The sequence below is a fragment of the Plecotus auritus genome (assembly GCF_963455305.1).
Source record: "Plecotus auritus genome assembly, chromosome: 3".
NCBI classification, from domain to species: domain Eukaryota; kingdom Metazoa; phylum Chordata; class Mammalia; order Chiroptera; family Vespertilionidae; genus Plecotus; species Plecotus auritus.
Genome location: NC_137772.1, coordinates 124,822,125 through 124,846,004, shown reverse-complemented (window position 1 = coordinate 124,846,004; position 23,880 = coordinate 124,822,125). Strand labels below are relative to the sequence as shown.

The 23,880-nt window shown below is 40.2% G+C and overlaps 1 protein-coding gene across 4 annotated transcripts in view; it reads right to left on the bottom strand.

Moving 5' to 3' along the window:
• Window positions 1-23,880, bottom strand: part of FLT1 (fms related receptor tyrosine kinase 1) — a 215,233-nt gene that overhangs the window by 143,770 nt on the left and 47,583 nt on the right. For all 4 annotated transcript variants that reach the window (XR_013960060.1, XM_080658492.1, XM_080658494.1 and 1 more), the window contains 5 exons: window positions 9,086-9,210; window positions 5,546-5,708; window positions 5,306-5,442; window positions 2,652-2,826; window positions 1,539-1,656 (listed from right to left, as the gene is read on the bottom strand). Coding sequence is in view for 3 of the 4 variants with exons in the window: in XM_080658492.1 (XP_080514618.1) it covers window positions 1,539-1,656; window positions 2,652-2,826; window positions 5,306-5,442; window positions 5,546-5,708; window positions 9,086-9,210 (718 nt within the window). In the remaining variant the exon portion in view is untranslated. The remainder of the gene's footprint in view (window positions 1-1,538; window positions 1,657-2,651; window positions 2,827-5,305; window positions 5,443-5,545; window positions 5,709-9,085; window positions 9,211-23,880) is intronic.

Here is a 23,880-nt window from a genome sequence, read left to right as displayed (position 1 = left end):
CCTACAGCCCTGAGATCCAGGAGGCCTGAGTGGGGCCTGGCTCAGCCACTGCACTTGAGCACCCGACATGCCCGTGCAAGCCTCGGTTTCTCCAAGTTTTCTGTAGAATTTCTAAAAAATCTCTTCTAACTTTAAAATTCTGTAACTTCATTAAACTGCAAGGTTCTTAAAATGAGCAGTTTTTAATCCATTAGGAGTGTATTGTGCTCTGTGTAAAGGTATATAATATTGCGAGTGGTTTTACTTCCTATCCATGCATGTATCACACAGGCCTGCAAACAAATTCCTGTCACTAATGGGTCTCAGTTCCAAAGCATTTAAAATGACTGTGCTCTGTTTTGTGATTACAAATACCATCTTAGTATTACTTTAAGGTATTTCCTATTAACGAGTCAGTATTTTTGAAAATGGATTGATTTTCTCTTTGTTTTAGGTCCTTGCTACTTAGTGACTGAAAAAAAATTGGTACTGCTTAATAGATGAGGATACTCTCAATGAGGAAAGAAGGAATGTAACTCCTAGAGAGATATATTGATATCTTAGATATTAGGAAGCCCCACCCCACCCCAAATCTCTCCTCTACTGCAACAGCATGAAGAGGCATAGCACAAATTTAATTTTCTCTTTAAATATCCACTAACTATTTGAGGAAACTGAAAATAAACACTATGTTCATATGATAATGAAAGCAAAGTAATCTCTGGTTGAGGAGATTCTAAAATGGCACCACTTCTACATTGTATGGGCTATTTTCCTAATCAGTTTTGTACTCTGTTTAAAATGTAATCGTTAAAGCCAAAGATATTGACATTCAAAAGTACTTTAAAATGCCTGCAGATTTTAAACAGATTACATTGTTTTATATCAGGTGCTGTGGTACCACTAAAACACACACACACACACACACACACACACACACACACACACAAAACCACACCAAAAAAACCCACAAAAAACTGCTTAAGGAGTTCCTGAATATGCAAACTTTGAGCCAAAAAAAACTTAATTAGTTCAAGTAGGTGCATTTGTCCACTCCTGCAATGGAATAAGTCTTGACTTTATTAATGTTTGATTTTAAAACAAGATTGGAACTTTCACCCAGCTGTATACAAAAGAATTATTTTTCAGGTAATAAAAGAATTATTATCCTCGTCACAAGGGTCCACTTCTCCAGGGTTAATAGAGCATGTTATTTATTCAGGAGGCTTCCTAGTCATTGCCAACATGTTCCATTCAGAGGATGCTGACATCATAGAAAGGTTTAGAGATGCAGAAATTTAGTCAGAGTGAATGAGTGCCTAAACTGCAATGAGCACTCAAAAAACCCTAATCCCCGCTCCATCCTGGCACAGTACCGCTCCTCCCTCCAGCTCTTCCTGCCTACAACACCCCAGCCAGACTCAACACGGTTCTTAGCTCTCCACTGCTGTCTGGGGAACTTATCTTGATTATTTTTAGGAAATCAAGCCAGTGAGCTCCTGCATTTTCAGACTTACAAACCTTATCATGAACTGATAAGAAAATAATTTCAGTCTTACCATGCCACTTCTGGCGGGGGAAATGCCCTCACTTTCATCGATAGCCGGTAAGACTTCTTGCCAGCTACAGTTTCAAGCACCTGCTGTTTTCGATGTTTCACAGTGATGAATGGTTCATCTTTGAAAGGAGAAATGATCAATATATTAGAAAAGGCTATCTTTATGTAAACAAAACAAAAACAAAAACACTAACTCACTCCCTCATTAAAGGAGGGTCTAAGAAATGAATAAAAATACAGCTGAATTATGGTCAAGCCTATCAATGAGCCAAAATAGTGATCAATGAATAAAATAACTTAAAAGTACCCTAACTGGTGAAAAACTTTCAAATCAAGCAGTTGCAATTCCCAGAGGTATAAAAGCAGTGTCAGGCCAACAGAAAGTGGCCTTAAGTGTCTATATCACAATAACAAAAAATTAAAAAGATACTTCTAAACATCCTCCCAGCCATATGAATACAATGAGAGAAAGTTGCTCCAGGCACCCTAAAACAGCTAATCTGATATAAAAAACCAACTGGAGAAAGTCAAATGAGTATCAAAGACATTGACAGAATTTTTCCCTAGTTTCTGCTCCTCACACTGTTTTTCGTTTCAACACTGGGGATGAATAAGGTTTTTGAGGGTTCTAAAGAGGATTAAATATTTCCTTAAAAGAATTTGCCTATTGAAATTGAGCAAAAATATTAGGATTTCTTGAGAGTAAAACCAGGGATAAAAGAGCATTAATTCTAAATAACTTATCGCACCATATTTTTATTTCTCTAAATCACAGTAATACCTTAGAAATTTCCCCCTGAAAATAAAGGTAAAAATTATCCTATTTTTCTGTTTTGTTTATAAGGAACATTAAATAAAGGATTTCATATAGCTTTTAATGTGACCTAATTGAGTTATTATTAACCACAATAAATTTGTAAGGAAAAGATTCTCTGTTCAATTGAAAAGCATTAAAAGAGCACTTAGTGTGATTTTGCTTTTTGGCAGGGGGAAGAGGAGAACAACGTTGCTTTCATGGGTGACAGTGTTCTTCCTGGCCAAAAGAAAATTTACTTGGTATATAGAACCCTCCCCCAAAGCACAATGGCCAGAAAGCAGAGCTTGAGTTGCTTACCATATACATGCACTGAGGTGTTCACAGATTTGAAGGATGAGCCACTTGTCACATGACAGGTGTAAATGCCTTTGTCTTTGCTCTGCACTTTGTTAATAATAAGAACACTGTAGAATATATTGTCATGGGAATTGCTTTGGTCAAATCGACGTCTTATAGAGGCACTCTTATTTGTCTAGAAATAAAATGTATAACAAATTAGAAGTAATAATTGTTCACCCTTAAAGTGGTAGCACTTCTCGCATTACTACCGAGATCAACATTTGGTGCTGAGAAGCAAACCCACCTGGAGCAAAAGGTTTGGAAATTACATCTCTGTCTGGATATTTCAAGTATGCGCACAGTGGCATTTTTTTGAGGACTTCCTCTTCTTCAGATGGACTTGCACATACATCATCTCAATCGTTTCTCACCACTACCCAGTCAGACGGGCAGGATTATTGTCCTTTTACAGATGCACAATGAAGTGTCAAAGACACCAGCCAAAGAAGGCAAAACTAGGTCTTTGAGTAGAAATCTAGTCTTCCCTCCAGTACACACACCCCTCTAAACAGTAACGTATTCTCTAGGCATAGATCTCACACACAAATGCAGGCAATATACTTAGCATCTGAATTAATGACAGTGTTTTTCTTAATAAATCACCGTGTGAGTTTTCTTCTGCTTCCTTACTTGAATTGAAGGAAAAGATAGTGAGTCCTGGCCACACCTACTAAGGTGTAACACTCCCAGCTTCATCATTTCACCGTTTGAACAATGCTTGCCCATTTCTGCTAAATCACACCAAGTAGATCAGGGGACATACAAAACCATCGACATGGTCAGCTGACATTTGGAGGGTGCTGTCTCGTGTTTGCCTCAGGGCAGACCTAGAGCAAGCCTAGAGTCTGCACTGTGACCTGGCCACAGTGACTGCTCTGGCTTTGAGAAGATGAGATCACATTGCCTTTTCCTTTCATTGTTTCTTCCTTTTTTTTTTTTTAGCATTACATTTTATAACACATAATCTGTTATTTCCTTCTCTCAATTCTTCCTCATGAGGGGGCATGGAAAAAAGACTTTGGAAACTGTCCAGAACCGATCTTTGCATTTTGAACTTGTCTCCTCTGTGCCATGTTTAATAATTTCTACCCACCTATCCTTTTATAGCCTTGTTGGAACAGATACACATTTAAGTGATGTTCTTCATTCTCCGCAGTAACCAGGGAGAAAATGTCGCTCTCCAACATAAAAATCCCCCAAACTAACAGATCGAGGGACTTTCAGCAACTTCAGTTATGGAGCTATTACTCTGCCTTTGAGAATACTTTCCTTTCCAAGTCTGAGCACCATCGATGTCATTTCTGCCTTGGAGAACAGCTGACCCTGTATTTCAGAACTGAGTTGTCCAGTACCGAGCTACCAGCCACATGCAGCTATTTAAGTTAAAAGTAAACAAAACTAAAAATTCAGTTCCTCAGTCACACCAGCCATATTCGGAGTGCTCATAACCATATGTGGCTAGTGGTTACTGTATCGGATACAGAGATATAAAGTATTTCCATCACAGGAAGTTCTACTGGACAGTGCCATTTTAGAAGGTTATTGTCTTTAAACAGATGTATCATCACTCTCTTACTTACAGCAGCAACACTAACAGGATAAAAGTTTTTCCCCTTTTGGCATTTATTCAGAATATTTGATTGATCAAGAATATTCAATTTCTATCAAAACCCAGAAAATATTGCAATAAGTCGTAGCATTTCTATTTAAATGAAACAATACCATTTTCTAGAAAATTCTTTGACTAATGTATCCTTAATGTGTTCCTACAGGGCACTTGTTACACCTTTTTATTGCTAAGTTATTCAATTTCCATGGCAAGAAATGTTGATGAAAAACAATAGCTTGGGGCTGATGCATTAAACTTTCGCACATAATTTAATCATAAGTGAACTTGGTGATTGGGTGATCTGAATAGCGTAACAGATGACTGTACTTGGGATATGCCACATAACTCATACTGATACACAAGAAATGGAGGCTGGACCTACTGTCAAACATTTCTGAACAGTTTATCATAGGTTCTCCATCTACACATTTTTAAAATAATTGTTTGCAAGGATGTTTAACTTTGTAAGGGAACCCAACTCAGTCTTCATTCTCATTTTTCTGAAGGACAGAATTGCTCTTTGTCACTTAACAAATGGAACACTGGATGGCTGGGTTGTATTATCTTTTCCAAACATGCTCCAATCAGGAGCCTGACTGTCTGCAGTATCTTAAATTAATGCGCTGACAACTTTTTGTTGTTGTTGTTACAAAAGATAGTCCCTGCCTGGCATTAGTGATAAATTTCTCTCTCATCTCTAAATCCTAGAGAATGGTTTCCAAGGATGAAACAATCCCTTTTTCCACTCAGAATCATGCAATAGAAATACCAGTCTATACACTTCAAAACAAAACCTCTGGACATCAAAAGACCATATCTATGCCTACCAGATTCATGAAATGCCAGGCAAGGAAAGCACCCACCAAACCCAAAGCTTCTTTATTGACTCAAACTGCCATAGGAGTCAAATATTCTGATTTTCCCATTGCAAAAACACAGTGGCATTTCAATTACTGAAAATAAATCCTATCCTACAGAAGAAATAGAAAAACTGGTCACTCACTTCACCAGGATAAGTCCAGTTTATTTGTACTCTCGTATTGAAGGGTGTGGTGACAGTACAGTTGAGGGTCAGAGTATGACCTCTAAGTAACTTGACAGGGCTTGGTGTGCTCATTTGGACATCTAAGATGGTAGTGGCTGCAAGTATAAGAAATAACATTTTTAAAAATCAAGGTTTCATTAAGCAGATTAAACCCTTGAGCATTCTGGTTTATGTTCATGTCTTTGGAACATCACTTACTTTGTCGATATGTGAGATAGTTTGTCTGGTACAAATGTCCGTTGACTGTTGCCTCACAGGTCAGAAGGCCTATTTCTTTGTATGTTGCATTTGAAATTAAAAAGCCCTTCCTACTGTCCCAGGTTATTCTTTTTCCATCAGGGGTCAGAGTCTGAAATGGAATCTGAAAAGGAAGGAACATGCTTTAACAAAATCATATTGACACCGTGGCAGTAGTGTTCACTAGTAGGTTTTGAAAACATAATTTTCATTTAAAACACAAATAACACAGGTAAAAAAAATCCAGTTTATTATAAGTAAGTCTTCAGTTTTCTTTATATGTAGCAATGTATATATTTATTATGATAAATTAGAGTAATTATAATAATTGATTATCAGCCTTAGCAACAAGCTGCACCTACCTAGGATGGGCCCAGTGGTCAGGTCAGACTTCTAGTGGGAGCCCGTGTCTCTTTGGCCTCTGAGAACCTTAGTAATAAACTGGCCTGATACCCAATAGAGAAACCAATTAAGTGTTTTTTTTCCACTGGGGCTGCCAGGATATCCTCATGAATGTCTTTATCTGGAACTGTTAACAAGCTGTAAGTTGTCCTCCTATTTTGCATGATTCACTAGAGGCAACAGTCTTTAAAGGACTGGATCCTTCCAGATCCTCCAAGATTCAGAGCATACACTGGGTTGTCATTCTGAGAAGGCCAAAGGCACCGACTGCCTCTGGAGGGGACCCCCGCCCCTCCGCAAGCTGAGGCTGCCAACAGTGAAGACAGCCGCCAGCAGATGCAAGGGCTGGAGGCACTGTGATGGCTGGAGTGCTCTCCAATTCTTTGAAGTGTTCCCAAGCACAGTGAGTCCAAATAGAAGAGAAGAATCCAACATCTGATTCTCCCCTTATGCCTTCTTCTAGGCCCCAAGGACTTCATTTTTAAAGACTATAGTATAAACAGTCTGCCTTGGGATTAGATGTTTTAAAGGATCAGTGCTTCACAGATAGGCCCTGCCCAGTCCCCTGATGCCAGGTTGCCAGCCTGGTGCAGATTACCTAAAGGAAAGGCCAAACCGCCATGAAGAAGTTTCGAATTTTTTCTATCTTCTTTTAAAAAGTATACCTTACATCACTCTGTCCATTTATCATTTGTTTATATTACTTGTTGAAGAAGCTAATCTGGCTAGAATTTGTGGTCCCGGAGCTGAATTTCTATCCCCAAAGTCACCAGTGCCTCTGTCCCAGTGAATGTCTGGATATGCAAATATGTTACCTGAGTGTTACTTGGGTTTGAAATGAATGACATCCTGCTTATGAAGAACTGAAAGAGACTGAAGGGTGCATTTCATGTTTTAGTAAATCAGGATCTCTCTGCAAACTTAGGGATGCTTTGCATTCAGTGGGGAAAATCAATATTCTAACTTAGTGCAAACTATTAAGGAAAAAATTCAGAAAAAAATTAAGTCAGGGATTGAAATCACGATGGTTTAAAAATATGTGAAAATGTGCTGAATCTGAAAGATGGGTTGCTGACAGATTTCCTCAGCACAGCTTAAAAACAGTAAAATTCCCTCTAAAGTGTTTATCTTATTCCAATCTATCCATTACTGCCACCAGCAGGGTTTCATTGACAAATTACTTTATTTTTAGCTGTCAAGAGCTAAAACTGCAAAAGATTATGTAGCTCGTCAGCTGCGGCAGTGGCTGCACATATTATAGAGGCAGGAGAATGGGGGCCTTGAAAGAAAGGACTGACAGGGAGGCCTGTCTCCAGCAGGTAATGGCTCTGAAAAAGCAGGCAATAGGAAAAGGAGAGGGAGCGGGTAGCAAATTGGAAGAAAAGGTCCAATAAGAGAAATGGAAGGGACCTTATATTAATTTCATGTCAGCATATATATGTAATAGGTTAGATTATTTTCAGTAAATATGTGTCAAACCAGAATCCCTGTTAGAGCTTCTCTCTCTCTCTCATTGATCTTAGGTAGAAAAACAGAATAAATAAACTCCCCTCACCCCCCAAAATTTTACATGTGGGAATTTGGGAATGTTCCTTGCAGCAGATCTGGATTAGGGCAAAAAACAGGAGGCTTGCATGAAACAGAGACGTTTCATATCAATCACATAGCAATTAACATATCAGACTAAGAGGAGTAATGCCATGCTATTGAAAACACAACTTGATAGTAATCCAGTATTGAGTATTAAATAATACAATTGCTCACCCTTGATTAGGGCTTACGTGCACCTGGCATTGTTCCGAGTGCTTTCCATAGATTACCTCACTTGGCCTTCCTAACAACTATGTGAGGTAGGTGCTGCTGCAATTGCTCCCATCTCTAAAATGAGGATGCTGAGGTAGAGCGAGGGTTGGTCACTTGCCAGTTTGTCCAGCAGGTAAGTGTAGGGTGGTAAGAAGCCATGTAGGGAGGCCTGGGACTCTGTTCTTAACCACACGGAGCTTCCTCCAATGCAATCGAGGCAATTACAGCAAGTGCACTGAAGAAGTCTGGATACGGGTCCCTTACTCTCAGGTTTTTCCTAAGACCAATGGAGTTAGACTCCTCTGCTATTTCCAACTCTGACACACAAGGATTTTATATTTTCTGGCAATGATGCACAGATGTAATAGAAGCCCAAACCTGTCTCTGATGGACTGTAATGAAGGCTTTAATGAACAACATAGGAGAGTGGATGCAAAGGAAGACAACAGGGAGATAGATACCCCATCACATCTCAGTATCCAAGGTCCTTAGGGGATACTGCAAATCACCTTAAACTTCTCCAATTGACCATCACCACACACACACACCCTGAATAGCTACTGTGTGGTGGGACAGCCTTAACCTTTTCTTTTAAAGCTCTAAGCTCTCAGGATTCACTAGTGTGTTTTTTTCTTCTTAGTATAGGAGCTGTTATTCAATTCCTAGTCTTAGTGTGTTCCTAAACTCCTGTAGATGGTGAATTCATGGGACTGCCACAGTTAAGCATTTGTTTTTATTAATTTTGACCCTAAATCTTTTTTTCTTATCCTCATGAACATCTTACAACATAATAGGAAGAAAAATCTCATTTATAACATTCTTTTCCTGCCCCGTCCCCACCCCCAAGAGGCTACGTTTGGATGCCCAGCAGGAGCAAAGCCTTTTGTTACCAAGTATTTCCTGGCTCAGGCCAAAGGTGGGAGCTGGGGTGGGCACCTGCCTGACAGCTCTGTCTTTAGCGAAAATCTGGATTCGCCACTCTGCCAAGTTATCATTTGTGTAAGCAATAGAATTGCTTTTTCTCACCTTTGCAGATACTTGGATTTGTGGCAAATACAAAAATTTTCATGATTTTAGTTCTTTCATTGTTCACATTGATTTATGCTTAAGACATGATCATTTTATTCCATTTAAATACATGCATGGTATAACATGTAGTACTCATGCTTTATGGTAAAAGGACATGACTTAAAAGCCCACCGAGAAGCCCAACTGTCTGTAAGAAAAAAAAATCAATTAATTCACTATGCTCATTTGCAGTAAAAATATTCTGAGAATAGCATTGCTTAACTTTACCTTTTTTAAAGTAACAGTGATGTTAGGTGACGTAACCCGGCAGGGAATGACTAACGCCCTTCCTTCAGTCATATATATCATTTCAGGTATTTCAGTGTGCATCTCCACGAAAGGTCGACCTGTATCTGAATGAGAAGAAAATGGAGAAATATATGTATACATCAATGATTATATTACAAACATCTAGACCCCATAGCTGGTGAGGCAATATGGACGCTGCCACAATACATCATCCCATAATGTAATCCACACATTTACATTCTTATTTATTTACTGGAGGCCCAGTGCACGAAATTCATGCACAGGAGAGAGGGGTGTCCCTCAGCCCAGCCTCCACCCTCTCCAATCTGGGACCCCTCGAGGGATGTCCTACCTGGATCAGGCCTAAATGGGCAGTCGGACATCCCTCTCACAATCCAGGACTGCTGGCTCCCAACTGCTCACCTGCCTGCCTTCCTGATTGCCCCTACTCGCTTCTGCCTGCCAGCCTGATCACCCCCTAACCACTCCCCTGCCAGCCTGATCAATGCCTAACTGCTCTCCTGCCAGCCTGTTTGCCCCTAACTGCCCTCCCCTGCAGGCCTGGTCACCCCTAACTGCCCTCCCCTGCAGGCCTGGTCCCCCCCAACTGCTCTCCCCTACAGGCCTGGGTCCCCCCCAACTGCCCTTCCCCACAGGCCTGGTCACCCCCAACTTCCCTCTTCTACTGGCCTGGTCATCCCTAACTGCCCTCCCTTGTAGGCCTGGTCCCTCTCAACTGCCCTCCCCTGCTGGCCTGATCGCCCACAACTGCCCTCCCTTGCTGACCTGGTTCCTCCCAACTGCCGTCCCCTGCTGCCCATCTTGTGGTGGCCATCTTGTGTCCACATGGGGGCAGTCATCTTTGACCACATGGGGGCAGCCATTTTTTGTGTTGGAGTGATGGTCAATTTGCATATTACTCTTTTATTAGATAGGATTAGATAGGATAGAGGCCTGGTGCATGGGTGGGGGCCAGCTGGTTTGCCCTGAAGTGTGTCCTGGATCAGGGTGGGGGTTCCCTTGGGGTGTGGGGCAGCCTGGGTGAAGGACCTATGGTGGTTTGCAGGCCGGCCATGCCCCCCGGTGACCCAAGCGGAGGCCCTGGTATCTGGGATTTATTTATCTTCTATAATTGAAACTTTGTAGCCTTAAGCATAGGCCAAGGCAGGCCAGGGCAGGTGGAAAGCTTGGCTTCCTCCATTGCTGGGGAAACCCAAGCCTCCTGCTCCCTCTGTGGCCGTAGCCATCTTGGTTGGGTTAATTTGCATACTCATTCCTGATTGGCTGGTGGGCGTGGCTTGTGGGTGTGGTCGAATATTACTCCTTTATTAGATAGGATTTGTTTATTTTTTAAAATTCAGGTCTTGGCCTTCTGTTAGATTGCCCATATGACCTAATATGCAATTGTGATGGGGAGGCAGGGGGGTAAAGAGAGTTAGACCAGTATGGGGAAAAGCTATAAAAATGCAAGTGAGAGAGAAAGAAGAATATTCTGTATAAACTCCTCACCACAGCTATGCGAAGTGCCTCAGGAAGCCCCTCTAGAGCCTTTGTAAGAAGTCAAAGGAAGATGCAATGATCAGCTATCTTTGGAGCACAGAAGACACAGAGATGATGGGAAGGTGTCAAGTTGAAAAGTGATTAGCATTTGAATGACCAAAGCATTAAAGGTTAGGGGGTGCGGAGAGTCTGGAGTAGTGGTGGGGAATACTGCATTAATTCCATACTCTTAGAGGTCTGTGTCTTTGGTGTGAACCACTTCTCTACTAACAGAAAATATGAGCAAGTGCATGGAAAGAGGTCAGGAAAGTGCTTTAAATCGTCACCAAGATACCATACTTTAAAGTATGGCATTTGGCCAGTCTCAGAGGCCATTAGGATTCAAGCCACCTGCTTAGCTTCTCTGTAATTCTTCTGGGGACAAGAATGAGCATCAGATTCTATTAGAAACATCCTCACATGTACCATTCCCTTGCCCTTGGAAATCCACTGACAGTGATCTCTTCAGGAGTTACTGTGTTCCCATCTTCTCCCCTTGGTTTCAGCCTGAGATGCCCAGATGGAAAGAAGGCCTATGTTAAATCTCTCTGTCTGGACCTGAAGGAACTAATTAGGCCCCCACCAGCTTGCTGGAGTTGAGGAAGCTCATTCTGGATGCTGAGTGGAAAATGAATTGGAGAAACTAGAAGTAAACTGGCAGTTTACTTCTCTGGCTACACACTGGTAAGTAGGGAATGGTTGCCTAGGCTCAGTGGTGGCTCCAGTGATTGTTATGGGTTGAACTGTGTTTCCCCAAAATGGTATGTTGTAATCCCAGTACTTCAGAATGTAACCTTATTTGGGTCAAATGAAGGTTATTGCCAATGTAATTACTTCAATTAAGTAAAGTGGGCCCCTGGCCAATATAACTGGTGTCCTTATAAAAAGTTGGCCATTGAAGACCGACACATGGGAGAATGCCATGTGAAGACAATGGCAGAGACTGGAATGATGAAGCTTTAAGGCAAGGGAAGCCAAGGACAGCCAGCAACCACCAGAAGGTCACAAGAGGTATGGGAAGGGTGCTCCCCTTCAGGTTTCAAGGAAACATAGAGCAGCTGACACCTTGATTTCAGACCTCTAGTCTCTAGAACAGCCGTGGGCAAACTACGGCCCTCGGGCCGGATCCGGCCCTTTCAGCTGTTCTATCCGGCCCGCGGAGCCAAAAGAGCGGAGGGTTCTCTTGCTCTCCCCTCCGCTCCTTCACCAGCAGCAGTGTTAACATGGCAACGTCGGGAAACACGGCCGCAGCTCCTTCTTCTGAGTGAGCGGATTTATATCCGCCCATTCAGTAGAAGGAACAACCTCTCAATCTTCCAGAGGCTCCTTGTAATGCCCGCGGACGCGTCTCCCGACATCACCCTGGGAATGCGTAGACACGTTATTGTTGTGATGTAGGGAGACACACCCCTGGAGAGCACAGTATCAGAGCACAGTTTGAAATGAATAAAACTATTGAAATAAATAAATAAAAAAAGACCGTACCCTTTTATGTAATGATGTTTACTTTGAATTTATATTAGTTCACACAAACACTCCATCCATGCTTTTGTTCCGGCCCTCCGGTCCAGTTTAAGAACCCATTGTGGCCCTCGAGTCAAAAAGTTTGCCCACCCCTGGTCTAGAATGTGAGACAATAAATTCCTGTAATTTTAAGCAAAAAAAAAAAAAAAAAAAAAAAAAAAGGTGCCATTGCTGACACTGTGGTAGCCTGCTGAGAATGAGATGGTTTAAAACACCCTAGAGAGGTCCTTAGAGAGACCCTATCATCACAGCATATGTCTTATGCCCCTAAATAACTAAATCATTCCTACTCATCCTCTGGGAAGCCTTGCAGGCTAGCCCCTTCCTTAACCCCTCTCAGCCCCAGCCCATCTTAAGAGCTTTCCAACTCCCCAGCATTCTTCTATCACCACACTTCACACACTGAACTGGCAGTTTACTTCTCTGGCTACACATTGGATGATGAACTCCTAGAGGAGAGGAAATAGAGGCAAGATTGCTTAATGTGTAGTAAATGAATGAATGAGCCAATAAATGAATGAAAGGCTGTATGGCCCCATCACTTCATAGATGAGAAAACAGAGGTGTAAAGAGATGAAATCAGTTGTGTGGACATGAACAGAGCCAGGCCTGGAAGCCAGTTTCTCCTTGGGACTAGATCACTAGCCTTCTCTTGAGGGAGGGCTCCCCACAGGAAGGGCTGTATGTGGCAATTGTTTTTCAGAGACAGGGCTGATTTTCACATGTTCCAAGGAAAGTATGTGGCATGTCATACTTTCTAGACTTAGAGGAATTCTGAGAAGAAAATAAAGCAGCTTTGGGTCAGGGCCTTTCAGAAGTGGACAGTCAGATGCAAAGCTGGTGATTAGATCATGGTGATTAAAAGCACACACTTTACAACCTGAGTCTGAATCCTGGCTCTGCCCCTTACTAGTTGTGAGACTTTGAGTAGATCATTTTACCCTGTATCTCACTCATAAAATCTACTTTAAAGGGTTAGAATGAGGCTTACATGAATTAATGTATGTGCTTAGAATAGTGCCTGGCAGATTAGTACTATATATGTGTGAGTATTATTATTATGAGAAATTTGAACTTATTGGAAAGAGGGGGTTAGGATATATAAAAATCACAAATTATACTCATGATATTAACTGTTAACTATTAAAAGTTATATATTCATATAATGCCACCAAAAAAAGACAAAATACATATATTAAAATGTTAATGATTATCTTTGAGTCGTGGCTTCATTGGTTATTTTCTCATTTACCTTCTGTATTTGTCAGTTTTTCTAGAATGATTGCGTATTACTTTACAACAACATTTTTAAAAAAGATTATTTTTTGTTGATTTTAGAGAGAGAGGAAGGGAGAGAGAGAAACATCTAGAGTGAAATATTGATCTGTTGCCTCCTGCACGCCCCCTACTGGGGATTGAGGCCACAACCTGGGCATGTGCCCTGATGGGGAATCGAACCTGCAACCTTTCAGTGCAGAGGATGGCAGCCAACCAACAGAGCCACACCGGCCAGGACTATAATAACATTTTCAAGTATTGAATTTAAGTCTCAAATTATAAAGCACCATCCATTTTTACTTGAGGAAAAGTATAAAATTTGCATCTGATTTAGTTTTGTCCAATATAATGGAATGAGATATTAACCATCACATTGAATAGTTACAAGTCTGTTTAGGAAAGCTCAATGTGTGCAATAGCATATGCAAGGAGGAAAAGCCAATTAACAGGGACAAAGATTCAACATCAGCACGAAATTCATCTCCTAAATAAATTTGCTGAGCTAGACAATCGGGCAGAGGCTATTGGTATTTGATCATTCCTTTCCTTCCTCCTGTGAATCTATATTTTGTCTCCTTTGTAAGTACCAAGGTAAACACAAACACCAGGAAATGGTTTAATTCATGTAACTAAACTGTAAATCCTTCACATTTAATTTACTGTCTCCTTAAGCAACCATTTTCAACCAAGGACATTGGTATAAAAGTTCTTACAGGAAATAGTAAACATCAGCCTAGTCACTTCTAGGCTAATGAATACCAATCCCAAATGAAAACATAAGAGGTTCATTCACTGTGGCTTTGGATTTCTTTTTTTCTTTGTTACGTTAGTTCCCCTAAACACTTGAATTTTATTACAGCTATTGCCCTTTAAAATTCAATACCGATTTCAGCACTGGGCCCACTGCAATTCTGTTCAAAGATGTCAGAACCAATGAGTTGGGTCCATCCTAACATAATTCAAAACACAATTTGTATCCACTGTGTTTGCAAATGAGCTCATGACTAGATACATACACACACACTCACAAACAATATTCTCTGGGCTTATTAATAGTATATTTCCTCTGCAGTTTGCTTCAAGGAAGGGCTAAGAATGAACTTGCCTGACATATTAGAATACAAACATTTTTTGTTTTGCAGGATCATAGATACAGAAGAGGTCACAGTTCCATTAATATCACGAGTAAAACCACTTACTATTCCCATAGGACACATTTGTCTTTGTCACAAAATTAAAAATGACTTCCAAACCAAGCCACCACTGCAGAGTGGTTTCCTGAGACCAAATTGGCTAGTTGTTGAAAGCGTGAGGAAGAGCTACTCCAAAGATTGCCAGTGTCCCAGCGGCTCAGACACACTGTCACCAGGGACTCATGCCAACACACAGCTAGGTAGAGGTCACGCCACCCTCCTCTCCCTGAATTATTGGAGCTCAAAGCAGTGACAGGAAACTGGCACAGTAGATGAGGTTTTCTCATCTAATGGGAGTATCTGGGTTGTCATCCTTCAAAACAAGTGGGCTCAGACACAGGGAAAGATCAGACAGGGACCCTTGCTCAGAATGGGATTACATCTATTTTTTTAAAATCTTTTTTTTTCTTCCTTTTGAAATCTATAATACTCTGGCACATTAGGGCACTCAGACAGAGGCCCCAGTGTGCCATCCTCACTCTACTCTGTTTCCCACTGTCATCAACTCGGAATTCTTTTAGTAGGTTCGGAGCAAGTGAATGATCCAAAAAATTCAGGGAGCTTTTCTGACTTGAGGGGTTCAAGAGTAAATATCTCGTTTATTAGCACTTTAAAAAAATCTTCACCTGAGGATATGCTTGTGTGTGTGTGTGTGTGTGTGTGTGTTGTTTTGTTTTGTTTTTTACTAATTTTAGAGAGGAAGAGAGAGAGAGAAATAGAGAAACAGAGAGAATCATCAATCAGCTGTTTCCTGCTTCCCTACCAGGGATCAAACCCACAACTGAGGTATGTGCTCTGACTGAGAATCTAGCCTGTGTACAGGACAATGCTTCAACCTTTTGGTGTACAGGACAATGCTTCAACCAACTGAGCCACCCGGCTAGGGACTAGCACTTGTTTATTCTTATGAAATTCATAAATGTTTCCTGATTTCCTTTTCCTTTAATTTCATTTTCCTTAACTTTCAGTTGTGGTCATAAGGACTCCTACTTATTTTAAAAGAGGATATGTTTTAAATTTGTTGAGGATGAAGTGAAGAGGACAATTAAGCAATTAAGCAATCCCATGAGAGAGCTCTATCTAGACACAAGAGTTTTCACATCACACACGTCTTTGTGTTGTAGACTATACCTACAGCCCAATGAGAGTTTGTTAACTGGTGAAATATTTCATTTGAAATGTGAGTCAAAAAGGTGGCTAAGAAGCAATTTCTTCACAGGAGTAACCACAAGAAAGCTGAAGTAGCTATACTAATATTAGATAAGATAGACTTTAAAACTAGAAATGTTACTAGATATAAAGAAGGACATTTTCTAATAATAATAAGGTCAATCAACCAGGAAGTTATCCTATCTAATAAAAGAGTAATATGCAAATTAACCATCACTCCGCTACACCCACAAGCCATGCCCACCAGCCAATCAGGAGTGAGTAGGCAAATTAACCCAACCAAGATGTCTGCGGCCACAGAGCAAGCAAGAGGCTTGGGTTTCCCCGGTAATGGAGGAAGCCAAGCTTTCTGCACACCCTGGCCGGCCTAGGCCTCCACTCAAGGCTACAAAGTTTCAATTATAGAAGATAAATAAATCCCAACAAAAATGGCTGCAGCCACGGAGCAAGCAGGAGGCTTGGCTCCGCTCAAGGCTACAAAGTTTCAATTATTGAAGATAAATAAATCCCAGATACCAGGGCCTCTGCTTGGGTTGCCAGGGGGTGTGACTGGCCTGCAAACTACCACAGGACCCTCGCCCAGGCCATCCCACATCCCAAGGGAACCCCTACTTTGATCAGGGACACCCTTCAGGGCAAACCAGCTGGCCCCCACCCATGCACCAGGCCTCTATCCTATCTAATAAAAGAGTAATATGCAAATTGGCCATCACTCCAACACACAAGATGGCTGCCCCCATGCGGACACAAGATGGCCACCACAAGATGGCCAGCAAGGGAGGGCAGTTGGGAGGGACCAGGCCTGCAAGGGAGGGCAGTTGTGGGCGATCAGGCCAGGAGGGGAGAGGAGTTGGGGGGACCAGGCCTTCAGGGGAGAGCAGTTTGGGGTGACCAGGCCTGCAGGGGAGGGCAGTTAGGGGCAAACAGGCTGGCAGGGGAGCAGTTAGGCATCAATCAGGTTGTCAGGGGAGTGGTTAGGGGGTGATCAAGCTGGCAGGCAGAAGTGGTTAGGGGCAATCAGGGAGGCAGGCAGGCGAGCAGTTGGGAGCCAGCAGTCCTGGATTGTGAGAGGGATGTCCAACTGCCCGTTTAGGCCCGATCCCGGTAGGACATCCCTCGAGGGGTCCCAGATTGGAGAGGGTGCAGGCTGGGCTGAGGGACACAGCCCCTCCCCCCCCCCCGCCCCCGTGCACGAATTTTATGCACTGGGACTCTAGTAATAATTATAAACATATATTCAACTAACAACAGAGCACTGAAATATACGTCAGAAATGAAGATAGAAATAGATAATTTAACAATAATAGAAGATTATAGTATCCCACTTTCAATAATGGGTAGAATAACTAGAAAGAGGATCAAAATGGAAGTAGAGGACTTGAACAACACTAATAATCACCCAGACCTAACTGACATCTATAGAATGCTCCATCCGTCACAGCAGAATATACATTTTTCTCAAGTGCACATGGAACATCCTCTAGAATAAACTATACTTTAGGCCATAAAACAAACCTCAATAAATTTAAAGGGATATTTATAATACAAAGTATGATCTATGACTACAGTGAAATAAAATTTGAAATAATTAACAGAAAGAAACTTGGGAAACTAAAAAATATGTGGAATTAAACAACTAATGAATCAAAGAAGAAACTAAAAGGGAAATTAAAATACTTTGAGATGAATAAAAATGAAGACACAACACACTAAACTTATGGGATGGAGCTAAAACAATGTTTAGAGGGAAATTTACGGCTCTGTGCGTAGATTGAAAAAGGAGAAAGATCTCAAACCAATATCCTAATTTCCACTTTAGAATTCTATATAAAGAACAGCAAACTGAAGGAAGCAGAAGGGAGGAAATAAAAGATTAGAGTGGAAATTAGTGAATTAGAGAACAGAAAAACAATAGAGAAAAATCCATGAAACCAAAGGCCAGTTCTTTGAAAAGATAAGCACAATTGACAAACCTCTAGCCAGACAAACAAGGAAAAAAGAGGGAAGACAAATGAATAAAATCAACCCAGCCAGTGTGACCCAGTGGTTCAGCATTGACCTATGAACCAGGAGGTCACAGTTTGATTCCCAGTCAAGGGCACATGCTCGGGTTGCGGGCTCGACCCCTAGTGGGGGGCATGCAGGAGGCAGCCAATCAATGATTCTCTCTCATCATTAATGTTTCTATCTCTCCCTCTCCTTTCCTCTCTAAAATCAATAAAAATATGTTTTTAAAATGAATAAATTCAGAAATGTAACAGTAGAAATTTCTATCATTATTAAGATAGAAAGCAGTATAAAGGAATATTCTAATTATATGCCAACAAATAGATAACAGATGAAATGGGCAAGCTCCTATAGAGACATAAAACTACCGCAACAAGAAACAGACAACTTAAATAGACCTATAGGTGAAGAGATTGAATTAGTAATTAAACTGCCCACAAAGTAATCAACTGCCCGCAAAGAAAAGTCCAGGCCCAGATGGCAAGTGAATTCTATCAAAGAACTAATATAAATTCTGCACAAAGTTTTCTAAAATATAGAACAGAAGGGAAAACTTCCCAATTCTTTCTACGAGGCCATTATTACCTTGACACCAAAACCAAAGACTTCACAAGGAAACTACAGATCAATGTCTTTTATGAATGTGGATGCAAAAAAGCTCAGCAAAATACTAGTAAACTGAATATATAAAAGTAATTATATGCTATGACCAAGTGGAATTTGTTCCAGGAATGCAAGAATTGGCATTATCATCCAAAAATCAATGTCACTAAAATACCATATCAATAGAATAACAATCAAACACCACATGATCATTTTATTAGATACAGAAGAAGCATTTGTCAACATTCAAATCCCTTTTTCATGATAAAAATACTCAACAGAGTAGGAATAGTAGCAAACTTCCTCAACCTGATAAAGGGCATGTACAAAAAAAAAAAAAATTTAACAGCTAGCATCATACTTAATGGTGAAATACTGGATACTTTCCCCCTAAGATTAGGAACAAGATAAGCTTATCTATTCTTTTCACTTCTATTCAACATCATACTAGAGATTCAATAGCTATTGTAAATAACATTGCAATATTCTAGCCAATGTAATTAGTCAAGAAAAAGAAATAAAAGGCATCCAGATTTGAAAGGAATAAGTGAAATTTTCTCTATTCAGATGACACAATCTTGCATATAGAAAATCCTAATGAATTCACTAAGAAACTGATAGAACTACTAAATGAGTTCAGCAAAAAATTACATATACAAAATTGAATTCTACTTCAATATATTTGTAATGAACTACCTGGAAATAAAATTAAGAAAACATTTCTACTTACAATAGCATCAAAAAGAATAAAGTATTTAGGAATATATTTAACAAAAGAAGTGTAAAAGTTATACTTTGAAAACTAAACAAATTGTGAAAAGAAACTGAAGATCTAAATAAATGAAAAAGTCCTATGTTCATGGGTTGGAAGACTTCCTGTTGTTAAGATGATCTATAAATTCCATGCAATTTGATCTATAAATTTCATGTCATTCTTATCAGAATTACAGCTGACTTCTTTGTAGAAATTGGCAAGCCAATTTTAAAATTTAGAATTGCAAGGACCCAGAATAGTCAAAACAATTTTGTAAAAGGAAAACAAAGTTGGAGGACTTACACTTCTCAATTTCAAAAGTTACCACTAAAACCATAAACAATAGTGATCAGGACAGTGTTGTACTGGCATAAAGATAGACATATAGATCAGTGAAGTGGAACTAAGAGACCAGAAATAAGCCCGTGAGTCTATGGTCAGTTGATTTTATTTTATTTTATCCCCTCCCCCGCCCCCCACTTCCCCTGGCCTTCACCCCAGGAGAAGGGATGCTTTGCTGTGTTCTTTGGCAGAGCACATGTAGGATGGGATGTGGGGTCAGAGGGAGAATGACCCTGTCTCCAAATCTATACCTAGACTCTCTGTGAATTTAACTCCTCTTATTTTTCTCCCTAACCTCAATCTCGATGGAGTTCCTCTGAAGCTGAGTTGGGGAAAGGGAGAGGATGACATGTATCAGCCACCCTCTTCAGTGTCCTTTTCCCCTTATCTCTGTAGTCACTCAAGAACAAATATTGACTGACCATTGTAATAGACTGAATGTAAAACTAATTCCAATTCTTTGCCCTTTTCTCTGCCCTTTGTAATGAGACATTCAGCACCTCCCATTAAGGAGGGGAATATCCCCACCCTGGTGAATCTGGGAAGGTCTGTGACTAAACTGGCTTTGGTCTGGCTGAAATGAGAGTATGTCTGTCCCAAGACTGAGTTCCACTGAACTCCTCTCTTGATTTTCAACAAAGGTGCCAAGATCATAAATGGGAAAAGAATAGTCTTTCCAACAAATGGTGCTGGAGCATTGCCACAAAATAATGGAGTTGGATCTTCACATCACACACAAATATTAACGCCAAATGGATCAAAGACCTACATATAAGAGCTAAAACTGTAAAACTCTTAAAAGAAATCAAAGAGGTAATTCTTCAGATCTGAGATTTACCATTAGTTTCTTACATATGATCCAAGCAACAAAATAATAAAAAATAGAGCAATTGGACTTCATCAATTTTAAAGCTTTTGTGCTTCAAAATATACTAACAAGAAATTTAAAAGAGAAGCCACAGAATGGGAGAAAATATGTGCAAATTATATATCTGATAAAGGGCCTATATATAGAATATATGAGATAAATTTATATATAGAATATATTAAAACATATATAAATTTTAAGAATATATAAATATATCTATAATACATGATTATATGAAATCTATTGATATGTAATATTAATAAATTTAAAGAATCTTCACAACTCAATAATAAAGACAAAAAACAAATTTAAAAATTGAAAAGGGATTTGAATAGACAGTTCTCCAAAGAAGATATACATATGGTCAATTGCTCAACATCATGAGCCATCAGGGAAATCAAATCAAAACCACAATGAGATACTGCTTCGAACCCATCAGGATGGCCGGAATTAAAAAGGACATAATAATAAGTGTTGGCAAGAACGTGGAGGAATCAAAACCCTCATACACTGCTGGTTTGTGTAAAATGGTACAGTCACTTTGGAAAAGAGTCTGGCAGTTCTTCAAATGATTAAACATATGACCCAGCAATTCCTCACCTAGGTATGTATGCAAGAGGATGAAAACGTATGTCTACACAAAAACTTCTAAATGGATGTTTATTGAAGAACTATCCATAATAGCCAAAAAGTGAAAACTACTCAAATGTCCATGTACTGATAAATAGATAGCTGAAATGTAGATCCACAGTGGAATATTATTCAGCAATATAAAGATACAAAGTACTGATAATGGTACCTTGAAACATTATGCTGAATGAAAGAAGATAGCACATATTTATGCATTTTATTTAATAATAAAAGTCATATATTTTATTATTTTATTTACATGAAAAATCCAGAATAGGCAAATCTATTCTGGTGCATTGGTGGTGGCTTAGGGCTGAAAGTTATGGGGGGTGGGGGGGCAGGGAAGGGATAGCTGAAGAGTATGGGGACTCTGGAGATAATGTAAAGTTCTAAGACAGACTGGTGAGGATTGCATATATTTGTCAACATGCTAAAAACAATGAAACTGGACACTTTAAATAAATTGTATGGTATATGAATTATACCTAAAAAATCTTATTTTGAAGAAAACAGAACTCTGGACTCTTTCTTAGATGTGGTGACCCACTGTTTTCTGCGCTGGAATAGTGCCTGAAGATCATCCAGTGTGGACTCCTCACTTTATGGGCCCTTGCAACCTTTTTCTCCCACTCCCCTTTGCACCTCTGGTTGAGCAACTCACAAAAAGTGGGATTTTCCCCTGTGACAAAGCCATCTTGATTACTCCTTCAGTTGCCCTTGGCAGCCCAGGTCAGTGGGAAACATAGTGAAGTATCTCTGTCTTCATTTAGATGAGAAGTTACTTGACTGGTGTGTCTGAGTATTATGGTCCACACAGAGTATAAAATAAAATATTTCCTAGTGAGTTATCTTGATTACCCAAATGAATACCACAAAACTTCAGTTGTAATTTACCACTGTCACCACTAGTGATGAATCAGTATCCAGATTCAAAAGTGAATAATCCCAGGACAGCTGACCTAGGAATATCAGCTGCCAGTTTCTGCCATCCGGACAGCTAATTTACACAATATTTCTATTAAAGCAAGGTCATTACATTTCAAACTCAAGATGCTATCCTAAACTAAAAAAAAAAAAAATTAAAAACGTATTATGTATGTGGTATAAAATAAGAAATTTCTCTTTCTAAAAAAGCTGTTTCCCAACTACTTACCTAACTTTAAAAGAGAAACATGTAGTTTTGCCTTGCCTCACTTTGAAGGCCCACTGGCCTACTTATAACTGTGGACTGGATAGCAAGGAAAGAGAAAAAGACAAGAGTTATAAAGGAGAGAAGAGAACAGAGATGATGGGCCACCCTCTCTCTATCTTCTTGCGTCTTCTATGAGCTTGTTCCTTGAAATGTGTGTGGCTGTAGCAGGTGACTAGGGTGATCAATCATCTTAACCCAGTGTCTAGCATAGGCTGGACACATAGCACATAGTCAACTGATGTTTCTGGAGAAGGTATTAGATGAGGCAAAAAAAAAAAAAAAGTTAAATTAGGATATATCATGTATCCAGCACAGCGCATAAAGCACAGTCCAGGAACTCAAGATCCTGACGATCTAGTTGCATGGTCAACACATGTGCCTCCACTTACAGATGCTTTTCATGTTAATTAGAGAAAAAAGCAAGTACTAAATTCTGCCTAGAGGGAGGATAGGGACAGCATTTTAAAAAAACGTGTAGATAGGATTTAAAGAAGTTAGTTGAAGATCTACATGAGAGTAGGGTTCTGGGTAGATGGTAAACGTTACTAGATTATAAGATCAGGGAAAGCAACAAAGGTTTCAGGCTTTCCATGCTTCCTAGAACTTTGCTCCCTGGGTGTTCACATAAAACTGCTTAGCTGATTTCTATGTTCACTGAGTGAATGACCTGTCATATCTTCATCTTGATCAAGTAAAGCATCTCAAAAGGAAAGAAAGACAGGAAGGAAGGTAAGAAGAAAGGGGGAGGAGGAAGAAAGGGAAAAAAGAAGAGACGATGGAGAGATGGATGGATGGAAAGAAGGAAGTAAGAAAATAAAGAAGGAAGGAAAGAAGGAAGGGAGGAAGAAAGGAGAGAAGGAGGAAGGAAATGAAAGAGAAAGGAAAGGAAGAAGCAAGGAGCTCTGATGGACTACTGTAACTTTTCCTTCTACTGCCAAGATTTTTGGCCATGTTCCAAGTCCTATTATTCCCAGCTCTACTTTTGAATCATAAATTTGTAAAACTGTTAATGGACTTTTAAAATGCCCTAACATTGCCTCTTATATTACAGAAGAGGAAACTGAGGCCCAGAGAGAAACCTTCCCACAAGCACAGGAATTATACTAATGGCTGAGCCTAAACTGAATTCCATTTTTTTGACCATTCTCTCTCCACCACACCAAAATCTGGTCCTAATCTCCCCTAATGACTTGGGAGTGACAACTACACCTTCAAATATTCACAGCAGTGATAAAACTGGTGGCACAGAGACAGGGTTAAACTGGGATCTTCTGAAAGAACTTAGAAATATGAAATAACAAACTGATAAGTAATCCTCACACTTCTGCTTAGCTCTCCCTGATAGAAGGTGCTGGGAACTCTTGAGGGGTCTCTGAAAACCCTCAGAACCAAGAGCACTCAAACCAGAGAAAGTCCTATTTTATGGAGACTAGATATAAAATGCTTTCTAAGGACACAGTAACCCTCAAGTGCAGGGACTTGGTTAGTCTCCTCTCCAGCCGGGACACAGGTTCTCTTAGAGAGCAGCCTCCATACTGCCTATCAGGAGAACATTTCCTCCAGAGTGTGTGCAGTAGGGGGTCAGTAGCCAGGATTCTGTTGAGGTCTTGCACTGACGCCCAGTGCCACCATGGGACTCAAGCTCAACTTCCCATCTAGAAAATGGGACAGGCC